Genomic DNA, 20,495 nt, shown 5'->3' with positions numbered 1-20,495 from the left:
AGTACCTGCCAGGGCTGTTGTTCCTCCGACACAACGATTCTGCCTATAATCCCTCTACAGCAAGGACTTTCTAGCTTCTGCCCGCTAGTTTTACAGAACTGATGCGTTTCACTTGCTTTGGAGATCTAACACCACCATGGTAGCTCTTTTTCCTCAAAGCTCCAACGTTAGACAAAATTTAAAGTGTAGCCCACTTCAAGGGAGATGAGACTAGAAATTTGCACACTCCTAAGCGTTCCAAAAATTAAATTGCTTTAAAGAGACTAAGTACATATTCAGATCTGTACATGTAATTAAAAAAAAAAATCCTTCTATTCATTTTCCCTACTTCATTTTCCTCCTCCCCTCAAGCACTTCTGGGTCTGAGGTAAGAATGCACTAAGGAATTCAGGACATGTTATCCATGCACTTTACATGATGGAATTTCCTGCTCTCCTTTGCCATCAGATCACTTCTTCCTTACCTTTTTTTTTGCAATTACAAAGGACACCTGTGCTACATATCATGCCTGCTCCCTTCCCTCTCTTGCAGAGGAACTCTCAGTTATCTCAGATGGCGAAGGAGAGACTTTATCTTTGCAAACACCTGGCCAAGTTGCCACGTGACTCTTGAGTCAGCCTCAACATGCGGTTATTCAGCGATCCACTGCTCAGTTACATGTCACAAGTCCTTTGAGTTCCTACTGGAGGCTATCACCCCCTGGTACCAACATGCTCCACCTGAATAAATGCTAAAGTTCAATTACTTCATCATTATTCCTGTAATAGACAAAATTACTGCCTTGTTCTAAATGCAAAATTGAGGGAGAAAAGACATATGACCCTACACTCAAAACAGCTTGACCACACATTCAAAACAATTTGTGCAAAACTCCCTTGGGTAGTAGGAATGATACACCTGTGCATACTATTCCCAAACGTGACCACAGTTTTAGGTCTGATTTACCAAGATTCCCAAACTGTCCTGCAGCTGTCTAGTCCCACACGTGCTGAGGAGAAACTGAAAGAAATCAGGTTGACCATCCACTGGGACTGGGCGCACAGCTCCTGTCACTAGGAAAGATATGAGGGAAGAACAATACCTGGAGAAGAGTATCTGTCTCAATACACTGGTCTCACCCTTAAAAACACCTTTTTAAAGTCAGCAGGACATAATTTCTGTCCCAAAGCGATCTGAAACCATGCAATCTATAGAAATATGTTTACAAAGATGCACAGGGAAAGCAGGAAATTTCTTGGGGTCCAAGCATGACTGATTGACTTTCTTAGAGCACCACAGGCTATTCCAGATTCTGTCATACAAGGAAATGTGCCACAGTATCTGTAATGTGTGTCTCTCATTTGAAACCTGGTGGAAAAGCTAAAGGTCTCAAAATGCCAGGTTTCCTAAAAGCTAGTGAAAATATACTATATGCATGTGTCTATATACATATTTATGTATGTGTGTGTATATACACACTGATAAACCAAAACGCAGAACTATACTGGTACCCTTCACTGTGAGAAGGCTGATCCACATCTAGTGTTGCCTTTCAGAGAACTCACAGGAAAAGAGGACACAAATAACAGAAAAATAGGGAATCTCCAGTTTATACTTTATTACGCCTCAAGGAATCTGAGCAGGAGAGAGAAATTCATTGGGAAACGAGCTTCATCTGTTCTGCCATCCACAGAACAACTTGTCTCCATTATGGATAAATTTGTAAGAGACCCAGTCCCTCATTAATAATACCATGGACTATTTTCCCATCGGAGCTGTGTTACTCTCATTCTTCCTCATTTGAAAAGAATTTGTCTTTTTAAAACTGTTTACTGCAGTAGCTGAACAGAGCAGAGAGAAGCAGCAAACGTAACGAAGCAGCTCTCCACAGACCATAGCTTCAGGGAAGTGCTAGGAACATACCTATCTCTAAATGTAAGCAAATAGGCCAAGCACTTCTAAAAAAAAAAAATAAAATTAAGCATTAATATAAAATTACAAAGAAAAGAAAAGAAAAAAGAAAAAAGAGCAAGTGAACTGAACAATATCCATTTCAGATTCTCATTAAATAACCCCCTATTTCTTCCATCTTGCCCATTGTTTTACGCCTTGCGGTTTGGATTCCTGGGGGCAGTTTGTATGAAGTGGTCTCAGACATTCCTCAGCGTGATGTTCTAAGAAATCGTTCTTGCCCAAGCGCTCTCTTCTGCAGATTTCTAGCACTATTGAGGAAGCACTAAGGAACAAGCCCAGCCTTGTTATTCAAGGCAAGCTACCGAACCTAAGATTCTCCCCACTAACCCTGCACCTTTTACAGCTGCCATGAAGACAACCTCCTTTAACATCTCGATCAGGGGAGGCAGTTCAGTTTTCCTTGCCACTCCTACTTCACACAGCCTGTTTACCCCACAAAGTGCTTTTACTGTACTTTATTTGTATAGGTCAAGCTGATCTTGAGCAGAGGAAGAAGCAAATGAAAACACATGCTGCTAGGAAGAATCCTAGCCAGTTTTCCAAGTTTCAAATCCATCTCCTTGTTTCTTCTCAACTCCACAGAGTTACCAGGAAAACCTACATTATGCTAACAGAGCAATGGCCTCTAGTTCCTTTACGCTCTTGCACATACAAGAATCCAGACGTGCAGTTCTGCAGCAGGATGCAGACTCCCAATGTCAAAGCTCACATAAAAGTGAAAAAAAAAAAAAAAAATGAAGAGGCAACCCAACCTCTTTTGCTGGCACTACTGTACTTTGGTGTTTCCCTGTTAGTGAATAAACCCTCAGGCTTAAGGGAGAGACAGCCTGACAGCCTAGGCACGCTCACTTTCAGAGCGCTGCACAGACACATTCAGAAGCTGAAGCTGTCAAGTGATGCTGCACAAAGACAGAGAAGCAGCAGCTAAAGCTCAGACAGCTTCAACTGGCACTGAAGGAATTTGACAGAGTATACAAACTACAGAAGTAATGATGGTTATGTTGTGGCAGGTGAAAATGAACACACGTGGAATAATGAACATAAAGCCTATGCATAACAAGACTCTAACTCCATGCAATCTCATGGAAAGAAACAGTAGCCATTGGAATATATCAATAAAATAAAATAAAATGCTGATGGGGTTTTAAAGGGAACTCCAGATTTGAAACTGCAAACGTCAACCGGATGCATAATTTTCGAATCTAGATTCTAAAAGCTTCCCCACTCAGCAATAAAAGAACATGCACGCAATGATGGTCAATGCAAATCCTACAACCACGTCTTCAAGACAAGTTTTTATGATTGTCTAGGGGTGGGGAGTGGGGAACAACAGTAAAAGTAAATTAATTTATGTGGTAGGAGTGTGGAATTCAGTGCAGGTAAGTGTGCTCCAGAAAATGCTTTCATGTAAGGTTTCAACCAAAGCCCTGTGAATTCAATCAATCAACGGAAGATTTTCCTTCCACTTTTAATAAATTCTAGATCATACCTTTTGATAGGGAGAGGAGTAGGCTATGAAGAAGCAAGGACAAAACACTGGCTGGGAATAACTGGATTATTCCTGTACTATCAATGCGCTGTAGATTAGGCAGTTTGAAAGAAGAGACGGAGATGACAAAATTTATTGAGAAGGAAACCTGATCTTTAATGAACACTCTGCTATTTCCTCAGAAATGGGGAAAGGTCTAATCTCTCTCTCATTTATGGTAAGCTTATGCATTCTCTTTTCCCCTATTTCCGCTCTCCACAGTCTAGTCTGCAGGCCGTATTTCCCCATTTCACTTAAGAGAAATTTCAACCAGTCAAGAACTGAAATGAAAAATCACTCAATAATCTAAGAGAGTTGTAGCCTTTTTTTCAGCCACTTGAAGTGCTTATTACTACACCAATAAAGCTGCAGCAAACTAAGAAGTGATTGAAAATACTGCTCTACGGTGTTCTTTACTTGGTACAAATATTCATAAAACCTATTATTGATGTACAAAACACGACCTTTTTTTTTTTTCTTCAAGAAAACAGCAAGTATTCCCTTAGGAATAATTCTAATATCTTCGAAACAGAGCTTTACAAGGCTTTTAAAAATAAATAATAACAGTCACACAGAAAAAAAAAAATCATACCTATTCCAAATATATGAAAGAGAAGAAAAGTATACACAGAAAGTGAATGCATTCGAAGTTTTGTGAAGAGAACCATCTACCCAAAAATGTTTTCTCAAGTTCTTCTATTACAAATTGAAAGATAGCAATGGTATTTTAAAGAAAAATAAAGCAACAACATACTTTTCAAACAAATGTCTTCCAACTTCAGCATCTACTGCACTCAGTGGATCGTCCAAAAGATAGATGTCTGCATCTTGATACACGGCTCTACAAGGTTTAAAGAAAAGTCAGCGTCACAAGATCTTAAGTGCCACCAAAGTCTGTCAACTTGTACATTTTAGGAACAACAAAAATACTAGCCTGGCCAGATTTACACGGGCCTTCTGTCCCCCACTCAGTGTAGCTCCACGATCTCCTATGACTGTTAGGTCTCCATCTGCTAGTAATTCCAAGTCCTGTGGACATAAAGAACAGGCAGCAAGCATTTCTTAAATCATTTTAACCTCCAACAAACCTGGTTCAACGTAACATTTTCTTATTTAAATAGTACTGTTTAAGGTATCACCTTACATTAAAATACAAGAACTCATACGGGATGAAATATCCATAGTTAATTTATGACTTCGTACCTTCAGCAAAAGATAACTAAGAAAGCAGGAAAAATAGGTGAGATCTTAAAGTTCACTTTTTCAACAGGTTTGCCAGAGGAAAATGCACTACTATTCTTAGTGTTATATTGATTAATTTATGGGGCTTGGGACTATGAGTGAGAGAACAAAATTGTACAGTGTTCCATGTTATACTACTGTATTTCCTCTTCAGGAAATATGAAAGTATTATACTGAGCTACAAAACATATCCACAACTTCTAGAAGATACATAAATTTGAAACAAAACTATGAAAGCAAATCTACCATCAAATATGAAGGCTTTTTTTTTTTTTTTTTAATACAGTTTGCTGTCTGTTAAAGTCACTAAAACCTTAAGTTTAGACAACAGCCTACGACTGAGTATCAGTAGAAGATGTTAAAACTCTACCTACTATGTATAAAAACCTTGCAAAAAAATTTCATCACGGTAACCATCTGCTTTTCACCTGTGTTGCTGCTGACAGGAATATTATAACATGCTGCATAAAACCTTTTTAGCTGCCAAGCAAAATGTCTGTTTCTTGACAAATCTGGCTTAATCCTCTTCTATATCTCATGTCACAAACTCCTTTACACACAGACCTTTCAAAAATATTTTTTCATAAAACTACTTGGGCTCAGGAAGTTATCCAATACATAGCACTAAGGTTCTTTTGATAGCCGTTAGCAATGCATAATACATGATATACATGAGTTTTTTTAAAAAAGCATAAAGGATATTTGCAAAATGAAAGTCACAAATGGTGCTAGTTTGATCATTTGTTTTTCCACATTTTTTTACATCTACACATGTATCTACCATAACATCAATGAATGGGGTAAAACATGATTATGAAATTAAATAATTGGGAACAGCTTTTTCCAAACGTGACAGAGCTTCGCATAAACGACATCCCCCTCTAGTGAAAGTTTTGGGAATTACAAGAGTGTCCTTACACGTGAATGTCAAAAATGATGCACAAATCCTATCACTTAACAGAAATGTATCTCCCATTACACTAATAAAAATCCATTCTGTGTATTTTATATTACAGCACATACCACTAGACTGCAAGAACACAAAGGAAACAATAAAGATTGTGAAAATAAAACAGAGAAAATAAAAAACATACCTTTTTAAGAGCACAGACTTTTAAAACTTTTTCGTATTTTTCTTTCTCATATTCCTTGTCAAACAGTATATTACTTCTTACTGTACCAGAAAACACCCAAGGCTGCTGAGAAACGTAAGCAATTCTTCCAGTAACATTTATCAAACCTTTGTCTTTAGGCAGCTCACCAAGCACAGCACTTAAGAGTGAAGACTGGAAAAGATTGAAAAATAAAAAATGTGAAGTTTGATTGCATTGAAGACACCATGGAAACTACGAAGTATTTATTGGCATGATGGCCTACTTCACCCTGTCACTCAAGCCACTCTAATTGTATAAATGTACTAGTACCCTTTACATGCTGTCTAGAAGTAAAACACACAGTACTGGTTAACTTTGAACCATCTCCTCCCCACTCACAGGCCATCTGCTTTCCTTGAATGACAGTACCTCAATGTAAAGTGTATCTTTATACACAAAAAACCTTCACATTTTCAAGTTTTAGACATGTTTAAGAGACTCAAAAACCCCACAGAATGGAGTAAGCATCAAGACTTACTTTTCCAGCTCCTACAGGCCCAATCACAGCCAGCAATTCCCCTCGTCTAACAGTAAATGAAAGTTGCTGAAGTGCTGGGGTTTCTAAACTCTGTGGATTTAAGAAAAAGTCACGCTTAATCAGTATGAAATACACATCAACAAAATAACTCTTTAGAAACAGAGAACAATGCACATAAGTGACTCTGAATCAGCAACCCATATGACAACTGTATTTTCAGACACACTGCTTACCTCTTCAGTAATTCACACAGACCTCTGAAATGCATTGATCCTTAACCCTAAACAAGTAATTGACAAAACTGAGTTCAGGGAATGAGGAAACTAAAGGCAGTAGCAGAAGTACTTGCTCCGAGCCCACACCTCCAGGCTGCAGCTCAACACAGAGCTGGGATGGCAGCCTCAGTAACAGGAGGTCTCAGCTGGACATTTCCATGGCATTCACCAACCTGGCCCCGCACGTCCAGCTCCACCTCTTACCAGCTGTAAGAGGGAGAGTTTTTGAAGTTCTTTCACAGCCTGGGAAAGCTAGGTCTGTGCTTGCTCTCAAGGCTGCATCCAAAGTCAAAACAGGAAAGTACCATTTGCTTTGACACAGCTTCGTCTCACGCATCTTGGAGGCCTCTGTCAGACAACACTGCATACTATTTGTGTGGAAATACATGACCTTGAATTCTTTGTTCAACAGTCCTTACTAATATGCCTATCCTTTATGTTACACCACTGGTAAGAGTTTATTTCTCAACATATTTTGCACCTCTCCTACCAAGGTGTGATTGTAAAAATCATAGAACCATGGAACGCTCTGTGCTAGAAGGGGCCTTAAAGATCACCCAGTCCCACCCCCTGCCATGGGCAGGGACACCTCCCACCAGCCCAGGCTGCCCAAAGCCCCATCCAGCCTGGCCTTGAGCACCTCCAGGGATGGGGCACCCACAGCTCCTCTGGGCAGCCTGTGCCAGGGCCTCACCACCCTCTGAGGGAAGAATTTATTCCTGATATGTAGTCTCAACGTACCCTTCTTTAGTTTAAAGCCATTAGTCTAGTCCTATCACAACACTCCCTGATAAAGAGTCCCCCTCCAGCTTTCTTACAGGTTCCCTTTAGGCACTGGAAGGCCACTATAAGGTCTCCCCAGGGCCTTCTCTTCTCCAGGCTGAACAACCCCAACTCCCTCAGCCTGTCCCCATAGGAGAGGTGCTCCAGCCCTCTGAGCATCCTCGTGGTCCTCCTCTGGACTCCCTCTAATATGTCCATGTCCTTCTTGTGCTGGGGGCCCCAGAGCCGAATGCAGCACTCCAGGTGGGGTCTCACAAGAGCAGAGGGGCACAATCCCCTCCCTCGTCCCACTGGACATCCTGCTTTTGATGCAGCCCAGGACACGGCTGGATTTCTGGGCTGCAAGCACACATTACCAGCTCACACTGAGTTTCTCATCGACCAACACCTTCAAGTCCTTCTCCTGAGGGCTGCTCTCAATCCACTCATCACCCAGCCTGTATACATTTTTGGGATTGCCTCAGCCCAGGTGCAGGACCTTGCACTTGGCCTTGTTGAACCACAGGAGGTTCACACAGGCCCACCTCTCAAGCCTGTCCAGGTCCCTCTGGGTGGCTTCCCTTCCCTCCAGTTTACTGACCGTGCCACTCAGCTTGGTGTCACCAGCAAACCCACTGAGGGCACACTCAGTCCCTCTGCCCAGCTCACCAACAAAGATGCTGAACAGCACCAGGCCCCAGTACTGACTTCTGAGGAAGACCACTTGTCACTAGTCTCCACCTGACATCCTGCCATTGATCACAGCTCTTCGAGTGTGACCATCCAGAAAATTCCTTATCCACTGAGTGGTCCATCCTTCTAATTCACATCTCTCCAACCTAGAAACAGGGATGTCACATGGGACAGTTTCAAATCCTTTGCACAAGTCCAGGTAGATAGATGACATCAGTTGCTCTTTTATCAGTGATGTACCTATAGAAGCCTTTCTTGTTGCCCTTGATGTCTTTGGCCACATTTAAGTCTAAAAGGGCTTCAGCTTTCTTTCATAACCTGATCCCTGGCTGCTCGGACGATATCTCTTTATTCCTCACTGGCTACCTGTGCTTGCTTCCACCCTCTGTTGGCTTCCTTTTTGTTTTTGACCTTGGCCAGGAGCTCCCTGTTCATCCATGCATCCTCCTGGTGTTTCTTCCTGACTTCCTTTTTGTTGGGATGCATCGCTCTTGAGTTTGGAGGAGGTCACCCTTGAGTATTACCCAGCTTTCTTGAGCCCCTCTTCCCCCCGGGGCTTTATCCCACAGTACTCTGCCAAGAAGATCCCTGAGGAGGCCAAGGTCTGCTCTCCTGTAATCCAAGGTAGTGAGCTCAACCATGTAGAGAAAGAAGTTAACACTGACACTCCGGGAACCTTCTGGTTTGCTTATGCCCTGCTGTGTTGTCCCTCCAACAGATATCGGGGTGGTTGAAGTTCTCCTCTATGAGGACCAGAGCTTATGAGAATGTGAGGCTGCTCCTATCAGCCTGTAGAGGATCTCACTTGTTCAGTCTTCCTGGTGAGTGTCCTGCAGCAGACCCCCACTCTAACGTCACCCGTCCCAGCCCTCCCTTTAATCCTGACACACAAATTCTGTCAGCTCCTCATCCACCCCCAGGTGGAGCTCCATGCAGCTGGTCATTGACAGACGGTGGCACCCCCTCCTCATCCCCTCTATTTCTTAGGAAAAGGAAGGATCCTCGTGTCTTTAATAGCTATTGTAAACCTCATAGCTAAGGGTCTGGTGCAGCAACCTCTCACTAAAGCAAAAATCCCTTGTAACAGGATCTGCCCTTACGTGCATCTGAGGCTGCCCTAAGTGTGACTGACACTAAAACGCAAACAGCAAAATACCAGCATTTTTTTTTTAAAAAAAAGAGCTGGATATTGCTAGTATTTCTATTCAACAACCACATTAAAGCCCAGCCCTAAAATTCAGAAGAAGGGCACAATGGCCCCTCCAAGCTACTGACAGGCTGCTTAATTAAAGTCTCCAGCCACCCTCTGACGTGCGGGAGGCTGAGTAAGGCTGTCAACTGTCCCTGCAAGGAAGCTGCCTGGTGACCCAGCTCTGGGACTGCTGAAGGGGAAGGTTGTTTCAAATGATCTGGGAGAGACGTGGGTGCGGTATCCATCCCACCTGTGACAGCTGGATTGACACATACATGCCTCCTCAGGCCAGGAGAAATGCTCGGTGAAGCAGAAAGGTCCTCAGAGCCCAGTGGCACACATCCCATCACAGCTGCCAGCTCTCTGTATGAAATCAGCGTCACGCTGCAAGAACCCAAACCTGTGTGTGCTGTGCCACCCCGCACACCTACTGTTGTTGCTGCTGTTATCCATCCCCACGAGGTGGCAGCAACAGGGATCTTTTCTTTTTTTCCACACCATCAGCATATTGCCATGAACGTGCTTTCTCAGCCTAGAGTGCACGCACGGGCACGGTTCAGGTACTGAACTGGAGGTAAGGTCGGGAGAACTCCGCTAGCTGGTGGCAGCCAATGCATTTTTTATTGCAAGGTTTGTAGGATGAGAAACTATCTTTTAATAAATTGATCTGAAAAATCGATTTTACTTAGAAGAAAGTACTGAGAAAAGTAAATAAGCTGTTCCACACACCCCTCCACACCTCTTGATGTTGTTTCTGTACTCACAAGAGAGCAAGGGGACTTCCACCCATGCCAAGGTTTTCAAAACAAAATACTGTAAGATCCTACGAGTAATGTTAGAAAAACATCAAAATAAAAGTTTTTAAATTACCAGATTATTATATATTAAAGCAGTACTCCAAGATGTCACAGACCCTACAGAAAAGCGGTAATGCAAGCAAAAAGCACGGCCACGAGGGCATGGTATTTCTGCAAAATAGCACTCCTCATAATGAAAGGCAGTTTGTTCTATTTTTAGGCAGCGAGGCACTAAAATTAGAGCCCAGACTGATGTTACAGCTAAGTTCACCTGACAGCTAATTGCCACCAAATGTCCCAGCTCCCCTGCGCCCTGTCAGCTACCCATGTCTGTCACCTCCCTTCTGCTGCTGCTTCTCCTGGCCTGACCTTGCAGATGGGTTGTTGTTCACAGGACTCAGCTGTCAGAAAACAAATCACAGAAAAAGCGTTTCATTGCTTTATCCCTGTGAACAGGCTCACCATGGGGTCACACATCACACATCATCGCCAACACAAGGCAGGGAACAGGGGCACAGAGCGGGAGGACAGAAAGATACGGGACTGATCCCTTCAGCGGCAGCAACTCCTTCAGTGAGCCTGGGCAGACCTCACACCCTGCGGCCAAATAAAAGAAGTAATTCACCCCTTCTAAGGGCTTCAGAGCTGATCTATTACACAGAAGTACTATACTGCTTAAGCTCTTCATTTGAGCAACTAAAATTACAAGGGGTACATTTGGCCTCTGTTCAAATTCCTGAATTTTCAAGTTTTTCACTTGAAAAGCAGACAGACCGTTCTGTAAACTAAAGGCACATCAGGAAAAAACCCGTATCGAAGAGTCCCCAGTCCCATGCTGCTATCAGACCAGCCTGTGGAACTCAGATAAGACTTGCCTCGGTAAAACAAGAGTGTGACCGTGAATTAATTGGTTTTATTTATCTTTTGATAAACTGTAATACACCATGTTAAGTTGTTTTCCTAAAATTCTATCTAATAATCCCTTTTTTACTTCCAGTGATTTTGGATTTGTGGGTTGTTGTGGATTTTTTTGTTTTGTTTTGTTTTTTTTAAGTACCTATTTGGACTAATAATCTTTAAAAATAAAATAAAAATATAATCCAATCCAGCTGTATGGTTGCTATACGGAGAGCCAAAGAGTCATGAGAAACCCAGATACAGCAGCAGCAGGCTGAATTGGTTACTTGACAAAGCATAGCATATTTTTATTATTCCTTTTATAACTTCCCTCTCACAGAACTCTTCCATCTTTCCAGTTAGAAACTCCATAAAATTATTTTGCCTTATTGTAGAAGTGTGTAAGAGAAATGTTCTGAACTGCTGGTATAGTTCCAGGAGAACTATTCTTCTGCTTTGCACATTTCATTTAAATATCAAAATGAGAATTACATTAAGTTTTCTTTTCTTTTTTTTTAAACCAAAAGGAATCTAGTTAATTCCAGCCATGCTATTCAACTTCACCTAATATAAATAACTCCTGAAAAACCCAAAGGTGTTCTACGGACATATTATGCAACCATTTCTTACAGATTGTTAGCAGTGGTATAATATTGGTTTGGGGAGAAAACAAAGGCTGAGAAATACATTCCACCCTGCATCAGAACGCATTCACTATTAAGTATTCCACGTCACTTAATTAAGAAGTTTGGTCAATGTCTCAGAAAGAATTCATGTCACAGAGAAGCTCTGAGAAAGTAAAGCATAATAACGTAGCAATTTAGTTTTATAGCTGAGTAGTATTGTAAGGTGGATCCTCTCATATATTTTCACACTTTATCTTCCTTGGGACACAGCACATATGAGGGGAGGAGGGTGTATAAGGGGAGATCCATGAGATGTCTTATTTGCATTACATTTATATGCAAAACTCATTTTTAGAGCTTCCAGCGTTTCTGATGGAGACTGAAGCTTCCCTTGTGCAAGGACACTGGCAGCTCATAATAACTCCAGCAACTCACCACAAATTGCTGCTTCTTGTAACAACTGTATTTTGAAAAAACAGAATCAACACTTGCCTCTCTTGGAGAAAAGGATACATAACAGATTTATCACCTCCGTATTGTCCCTTTTCTAGTCATTTTGGTGGCTTTGGCATATTTTAAGAATAAACAATTTGCAGCTGAACAACCTCAATTAAAACACATAGAGTAACAAGTTCTTGTAGATTCGTCCCTAAAGCTTTCAAATCTGTTACATGAAGTATAATATTGTACTGCTTCTACACTAACAAACCAGTCAAGCATTCTGTTCACAGAAAAAAAAAAAAAAAAAAAAAAAAAAACCATCATACACTAAGGCCTGCTGTACTGTGCTGTCTGTCCTTAATTCCAATGTAAACATCTAAGCTGCAGCACGATGCTGTTAAATGAGATATTTTCCCATAGAAATGTACAGATTTTCATTTAGTATAAAATTCAAGAGCAGCTACTTCTAAGATGCACTTGATACTGTTTTAAACCTATTCAACAGAGTTAGTTTAACATACTAAAAGGTTTCTCCTGCACCAATACAAAGCAACAGCACACCATACAGAGACATACTGCTTTGTAGGCTCAACATGCCTGCACCACCAGTACGTCCTTAACATTTAGTAGAAGTTTACCTTATCCCAATAGCAAGTCAAGTCCTGAACATGAAGAATGACATTGTCATTACTACCGTGCAGCTGGGGCTTGAAGTGTGAGACCTCATCAAGTATCAGGAAGTTCTGCAATAAAAGAAAAGGTCGGGTTACTGATGTGAGACTGGGAATGAGAAAGGAAGCCAAACACATGTTTTTCTAAGCAGCATACAACATGTTATTGATGAAAAAAATAAACACACTGATAAAGGAATTCCAAAGCAATGCAAAACCCATTCAAACAATGCACCTCTAAGAGCTAACTAGCCCAGAGATCACCCAGAAGTGCAGATTTCACAGCGTGACAGTACTGTGGAACTCTACCAGCAACCTGCTCAATAACAAGATTCCTGAAGCAGATAGAACTAAAAAATAAATAAATAATAATAATAATAAAAAAAATCAGGGGTAACAGTTACAAGTTGGAGACAGAAGACAGAACAATTCTAACATGATTTGAATCATCGACCATGAAGACCTGAAATAGGCCTCTAGCACACAACATTTTGAGAGAAGATGAGTAGTTAACACGTACTGAATGGCCTGCACACATGAGAGTAATGCTGAAGACTTATGAAAGTCAGTAACTATGAGGAAATGGAATAAAGTTGACAAAGGGGGCACAAACAGCACTGTGATGTGTTAGCAGGCACAAGGGACCTTGCTCAAAATTCAGCTGGCATCACTTAAGAGACCTGCAAGCAGTCAAACATTTTCCTGCAGCCTCCAAACTCACTCAGTGCACATCCACATCTCCACCAAACGGCAAAGCAAGTCTGAACTCTGGCCAGGTGAGCACTGCTGCGCCCTGTTTTAGGTACCTGCAAATGTTACGTGTGAAAGAGAGGGCTCGGGAGAGGAAGGTGGTAGTCAGGGAAAGGAATTCCAGACATAAGACTGTGTCTGTAATGAGGCACATGGCCTTTGAAGTGTGATTTGGATTTAGATGATGGATGAAACATCAGTGAGTTATTAGCAAGGAATCGGTCTCATTTCAGCTTTTACCAGGAACTTCTAGCAGTAGTGTTCGTATCAGGTATAAATTCTAGCTAGCCATTTAATTCAAAAATGCTGCAGTAACGCATATGGAAGGCTTCAAATAAAAATAGCACAAATCAAGAAAAAAATTATATGGCTAACATTAAGGATTTAACATAGCAGGGGATGGGGACAGCAATCAACACTAGAAATAAAATGTTCAAAAGCAGTAAAACAATGTAAGCTTTAAACACTGTTTAAGTTCTCTTAAGACATTCTTCCATTCTTCCAGTATTGAATTGTTTATGTCTACCATGCAGAGAAAAACAGAATTGCTAGCATCCACAGGATGCTGAGAGGCAAACACTAGCTTGAGATAGGATTGTGTCCTTGAGAAAAAACAACTATCTTTTTTTACCCAGATGAAATTTATCCTCTTTTCCCAGTCTCTACCAAAATAACCCTCTGAAAAACAACTGCTCTCACTTTGTTTCACAAGGGGACCTTGAGGCAATCGCTTCATCCTAAAATAGTGGGTGAGCTTCAGGAATAGATGCAGACGTTGCTGTGTAGCTTAGGTGAAGGGAGAAGACAGCTTAGAGGAAAAAAAAATTAAATACCATAATATTCTTCAGTTCCTGTGTGTGTATGCATCAATATGGAGGAAAGGCTACTGATTCCCCTCTGATTATGAGGGGAATTCATTCTCACACGAAGCATGCTATCTCCTGCCTCCATGTCTCCATCTGAGCATATTTTAACATCAGTGCTGAAAACCCCACTTGCTCTCGTTCAAGGGTTCAAAAATTCACCTTCTTAAAAATAAATACATTCTTTTCAGTCTTGCGCAGATACACCTAGCCAGCAGCTTTGTATTTTTTCCCTACATTTTCTACTCTCTCCTTCTCTCTCTAATTCATAATCAGAAGCGCGGGGGAGCTGGAGCCAGCTGCTAGGAGCAGAATCTTGTGACCCGCAGGATATACTGGAAACTGAGACAGGAGAAAAAGGTAACAGCCTGCCACTGCCTCCACTCAACAGTCATTCTCCTGTTCCTAAGGCATCTTTTTCAGCCTTCCATCCACGTACCTCAACCTGCACAGCTTGAATGATCTTTTGAAAGAGCACTGCCCTGGAGCTGAACACAGGCTACACGAAAGTCTTGAAAAGCCAGCGTGCACCATCCAGCATCCCAAGCACTTCCCTCCCCTCCCACAATTTAGTTGAAGCAGTAATAATAAACGTTACTGCCTGCATTTCGCTGTGGTGGGGATTTTCACACATTAGGCTTTTCTAATTCCATTTGCATCGACTTTTACAAAATGTTTCTCTGAAGAGCAGAGATTACCTGTTTAATACATGGGTTATGTGTGGGCTTATTACAATTAGAAATTCATCAATAACAAAAAAATAAATAAATAAATATTATAATCAGAAACACAGAGAAGAAAATAAAGCAGGACTTTTTTAGGTACTTTGATCAGTAAATGACATAGTGACACCCTGCAAAACCACATTTCTGCTTACTCCATTCTAGGCAAGATTAACTTTTCCCCCCCCAAATTTAAGTTCTAAAATACTAATTCTGTATTTCAATAGCTTGATGATTTAGGACTTCTTAAGTCTTAAATTTAAAACACGTTTTGCATGTAAATGTTTCACTCTTGTAGTTTATGCTGAAGTACAGGTACATACAGCAAACATTACTATTTTATTCAAAACATCACGGAAAACAAAACAAAACAACACAAATGAGGTCCTTCTGCCAAAAACAGCAGCATGTTCATCCTTTCTGAGCCTGCCCTCCAGTATTGAAAGAAGCTACAGGACACCAGCTAGGGCTCACACCTTCCCTCTGCAGAGCAGATACATCTCCCACTGCTGTTTTTGCCATCCATATTTCCTGACTAAAGACTCCCAATCCCACCATATTTGCACACATGATCCTCTTACTTCAGAAATGTCTACACTGCCTCATTGCACTTACTTTTCTCCTACATTTCACCTTGCCCTAGAGCACATTTCATGGGTTTTTGCACGTTTACACAGGAACACATTCAGTTTCCAAAGAGTTTATTTCAGTAAAAATCTCAAACTCTGCAAAACTAAAATAAAGCTGCATTTTCTGGTGATGATAAAACAATGTTAGAATAAGAGAAGAAATCCACAACCATACCTTGATTCGTCGTATGCTAACCACTGCCTCGGACACTCTCTCAACAGCCGCAGGGAAGAAGAGAGTTACTGTCAGTCTCACTGCACCGTACAGGGACACGGCAACGAACACCCGGCTGGCGGAGATAACATTGCCAAGTAGTACATATGCCATGAAAGTCATGAACACTGTTATTTTGCTTGCCACGAAGAAAGAGGCTAAGTTCAGTCCTCGGAGGTAGGAGCTCTTCATAACCATGGCAATCTCCTTCCTAAAAAATGCAAAATACAAACATTCGCATCAACCCCTCTCATCACAGATGCCCTCACCGATAGGATGAGGGAGACCCCACTCTCAAGATTACACTTTTATGCCCTTTCTTCCCCTTGCACCACCCCAACTCGCACGTGAAGAACTGTACTCAAAAGTAACTGTGAAGTAAGCACAGCATATGGCAAATAATAAATGATCATTTAAAAGGCTTAGGAATGAGGAAAACAAACATTTAAAATATTTAATATTTTGTTAGCTCCTTGAAAAAAAAGTATTCTTTAGGGACATAAAATCCAAATACTCTCTTTTCCTGTTTTGGTCAAACTAGCATTTTAATTCCAATTCCAACCTTTCGACTCTTTCTAGATGGTGTACAAGAGCAAAGAGGAAAAAAACTTCTGTACAGTAGCCAAGCATCCAGCAGTTCCTTATCCTTTCAACATAAAAATCCAATAGAGTTCAGTCACAAACTCTTGCTAACATCAATGCACACTCTGCAACCAGAAGAACATGACAACTTCCAGAACATGAGGAGTTCACCTGTGGCCCAAGCATTTACCACTTCTCAGTGGCTGTTCCTCAAGCTGGATCACAGGATTTGCAGTATTTCCTTTGATCTCTGCCTAAATCCTTCCTGATTTGGACCCCGTGCCTGGCTTCCACTGCTCTGGGAGTTCTGGTTTGTAATTCAGAAAACACAGGTCTGCGAGGCCAGCTGTGCTGCCCACCATTTCCTCAGCTACCTAGTCCCTGATGTACGGGACAGACATAAAGACCCCTGCAACAACCAATAAAGCTGCTGATGCATATGTTTTCTATTTTCACTTCAGTTAAACTCCAGTTTCCCCTTCTGTATGACTCAAGTCCAATCCTCAAAATGTTACTGCACTATCTACAATGTGGCTGCCTTCAGGTTTAGCTTCTTATTAAAATAAAAGGTTTCCTTTATATCAAGAGAGCCATAACAATTTGCTCCTTCCCCATTCAGTCTAATTTTACCTGAAGTGACACAGAATTTTATTTTATATATCTCCTATTTTCTCAAATATTCTGGCAATTCTTGAAAATCTTAATCACTTTGATGACCTTCCACTTGGAACTACATACAAAGATTAGGAAGTCAAATGATGCTTATACCACTTGAAGTACAGTCGGTTCTCACTTAGGGAGAGAAGGATGCACGATGTACTACTAGAAAACTAGTTAAGCAACTTTCACACTGTACTTGCCAAATTGGCTGAATTGACAGAGTTTCAAAGGATTTCAAAGGCATTTTTTTCAGCTTAAGGGCTCACAATCTCTGATCTCTTCCAGAGTACGGTGAAAGAACATTTGTACGTAAACTATTTGGATTGGGTCTAATTCAATTACTTCTACAATCCTGGAAGAAACTCTTTTCCCACTCTCTAATAGTCCTTAATAATCCTCTCGCTATCTGTGGATAATCACCCAGTCCTTTCTGCTATTCTCTGTAAGCATCAGATAATTACAGCCCACCCATAGGCCGTATATGATATACTACGCTGTCTTACGGCACCGAGTTGTATCAAAGGAAACCAATACGGACAGCCTCAGGAAAAAAACAACAGCAGAGGAGTTCAGATGTCATCTTAACAACTAGCAAGGGCCACTGTGGAAGTACTGAGCAATAATCATGTGGATGAATTTAAGACTTCTAACAGTGTGCCACTGAAAGAAACAAAAGACGGCTCAAGATGTGCTTTGGTAGAGCTCATTTCTCTCCGTCATTAAATAGGAAATCTCTAATCCTAATGAGACATTGAATTTCATAAGGTGAATACTCCCACTGAGGTAGCTTTCAATAAACAAATACACTCTCCGGCTCCATGCAAGACAGGGAAGCCTTCAAGCAATCAAGAGTATTCTCTCAGCACGGGATCCTAGATATACTGAAGAAGAAGAAAGAGCATTCTGTGCGTGGGAGGAAACGTCTCAGGGAACGTTAACAAGTCTGCAAACCTGCACATGTATGTAAAGGAAAAAAAAAATCAAATTAAAAAACTGAACCCCAAATAAATTAATAATAAATAAATGAAATAAGAGAATCTAAGGCAGAATAGCAGCTCGTATGTCGGAGACAGACTTAACATGAAAACTAAGTGATGGGAAATGCACACCTGAACTCCTGTCAAGTAAAAGAATAAGTAGTGTTGAAAAACAAGTTTATGAGTAGCTTTGATCCAGATTATGACAGACCTCTAGAATGAAATGACTCCAGAGCCAGTTGGCCTTGCCAGCTGAACAACTCGAGAATTTCTGAGCTGCTTTCATTCTGCCCTCCACCCTTTCCAGATGGTTTGAGCAACACTTCAAAATGCAGAAAGTGGAGTAGTATCTGAGGATGCTATTCATGTAGGACATAAAGTCAGATTCCACGTATTTCTCAGAAGAGAGAAGTCTGCTTATCGGTTCCTTTCCATTTGTTTAGAGGACTGTGAGGATCTTCAACTACAACTATCTTATTTATCAGTTGTTGTTCTTAAACACAAATGTAAAAGGAAACATTAAAAAACACCTTTTATAACTATCAAAGGATTTTTTTGTCTTCCCTTAGGAAGGGAAGTTTCCTTTTCTTCTATCCCTTAGGACGTATTTTCATTCCTTCACTCTTGCTATAGAAAGTTTAAAAAGCCAAAAAAAAGTTTAAAAAGCCAAAAAAGTTCAAGGAAACTTCTCTCCACAGCGTTTATTGGCATGTCAAAATGTAAACAGATATAGATCATATACCAAGCCTTATTTTTCCAGGATTACCTTCTCAAACCACTCACAAGTTCCGCAAATGATTTTTCCCAAGCATACATCTTTATTATCTTCATGCCACTTATGACTTCATTCATGGTTCTAATCCTGACATCTGTAAATGCAGCTGTCTTGCTTCTGTAAATAGCAGAAAGCAAAAATTCTCAGATTCTCAAAAGAAGAGAAACTAGTTATAATCACATAATATGCTCATTTAATTAAGTTTTTGCTCTTACTTCTAGAGGGTTCACATAACCACAATTCCATTAAAGAAGCTTCCTAAAACAGTATCTTGCAGATGACACACAGCAGACAGATTTAGTATGTCTATCAGTATTCCTGGCATTCTTTATCCTCAGGGAACTGTCAGTTGATTCATATTCAGAATACTATGTCAGTGTGCAGCAACATGTGGTCTTCCTTAAACAACGTATTTTTGTACTAAAAGACACAATAATAAAACTGCCAAATACTAAATTTAGAACTAAATTAAAAATTGAAAAAATATTATTTTTTAAAATATTGTCATTTTCAAATTTCAAGCATTCTCAAAAGGCCATCTTGATTTAGTTAAAGAAATAGGCCTTGGCTTGTGTCTTTTTAAGGTTAATTAAAGTAAAGACTACTTAGAGCATGAGCTATAATTTAGAAGAAACAAAAACCTATGTAGATTTGTTAAGAAATAGTATTTAAGTGTTAATTGTAATTAATGCTGAATTCAATATATCTATTCTAACCTCACATTATGTTTGCACTGATAAACTATAATATAATTAAATAACAAAGTCACAGTATTAATTAGGAAAAAGCATTGAAAGTTAGAAGGCATGTAATAAATGCATAAACCATGCTAATAAACCATATTACAATTCTGAATTCATTCACGTAGATAAACATACTTAGCACATAATGAGCTGTAACAATCTTTTTTTCAATAAAACTCATTTTTTTCTATTAAATTATTTGTATCTAATGAAACTTGGCAACCATATTAAAAAAGAAAAAGTTAAAAAACTCTTTAGAATGGCTTGCTTGGTTTTGACAGTTTAATTTGATACCCATAAGGTTTTTCTGGTGCTCTGGAAAAAATAGCCACAATCAAAGCACATCAGAAGAAAGTTTAAAATGATAAGCAATCCCCTGAAGTTCTAACTTCTCAGCACCACTGATCTATAAACGTTGGGATGGCTAAATAAAATGTTAAGAAATATTTGCATAAGAAAACTGATATGAAATAATGGGAATTAGTCCTAATGTAATCAAGGTGTCTTGCTACGACTGAGGAAGATCGGTTACCCTAACCAACCTTACTGGCATGGAACTAGAGCATCTTTTCTAAGTTCTTTTTCTCCTCTTCTGATCATGTTTGACATGACTGTTCCACATATTTTTCCTTAAAAAAAAATTAAAAAGCTTTAAATGACAACATTACAATTGCATGGCAAAGCACTTTAAGAGCTGAGTTCTTCTGAATATATTAAAAAAAAAGGGTCTTCAATCCAATACTCGTACTATTTCTCAAATAATATAGCATGTCATGTGCATTTTGTACAACATCTAGTACTTGTGGAGGTATAAGGAATACCGTATCATACAGAGTCTACCATTCTGCAGGACACTGAATCTATTTCTACA

General features: G+C 40.2%; 1 protein-coding gene across 2 annotated transcripts in view; it reads right to left on the bottom strand.

The window, feature by feature from the left end:
• ABCC4 (ATP binding cassette subfamily C member 4) overlaps nt 1-20,495 on the bottom strand; it is a 148,911-nt gene that overhangs the window by 107,985 nt on the left and 20,431 nt on the right. Inside the window, exons 1-8 of one of the 2 annotated variants that reach the window (XM_032192295.1) lie at nt 20,167-20,204; nt 18,873-18,998; nt 15,849-16,098; nt 12,677-12,781; nt 6,356-6,445; nt 5,818-6,009; nt 4,416-4,510; nt 4,236-4,322 (exon numbers count right to left, since the gene is read on the bottom strand). In XM_032192295.1, the coding sequence (XP_032048186.1) occupies nt 4,236-4,322; nt 4,416-4,510; nt 5,818-6,009; nt 6,356-6,445; nt 12,677-12,781; nt 15,849-16,098; nt 18,873-18,998; nt 20,167-20,177 (956 nt within the window). In that variant the 5' untranslated portion in view covers nt 20,178-20,204. Of the gene's footprint in view, nt 1-4,235; nt 4,323-4,415; nt 4,511-5,817; nt 6,010-6,355; nt 6,446-12,676; nt 12,782-15,848; nt 16,099-18,872; nt 18,999-20,166; nt 20,205-20,495 lie in introns of those variants that run through there. The other variant, XM_032192288.1, reaches the window with a different exon arrangement.

The sequence above is a fragment of the Aythya fuligula genome, chromosome 1 (genome assembly GCF_009819795.1).
Source record: "Aythya fuligula isolate bAytFul2 chromosome 1, bAytFul2.pri, whole genome shotgun sequence".
NCBI lineage: Eukaryota > Metazoa > Chordata > Aves > Anseriformes > Anatidae > Aythya > Aythya fuligula.
This window is presented reverse-complemented; position numbering and strand designations above follow the sequence as displayed.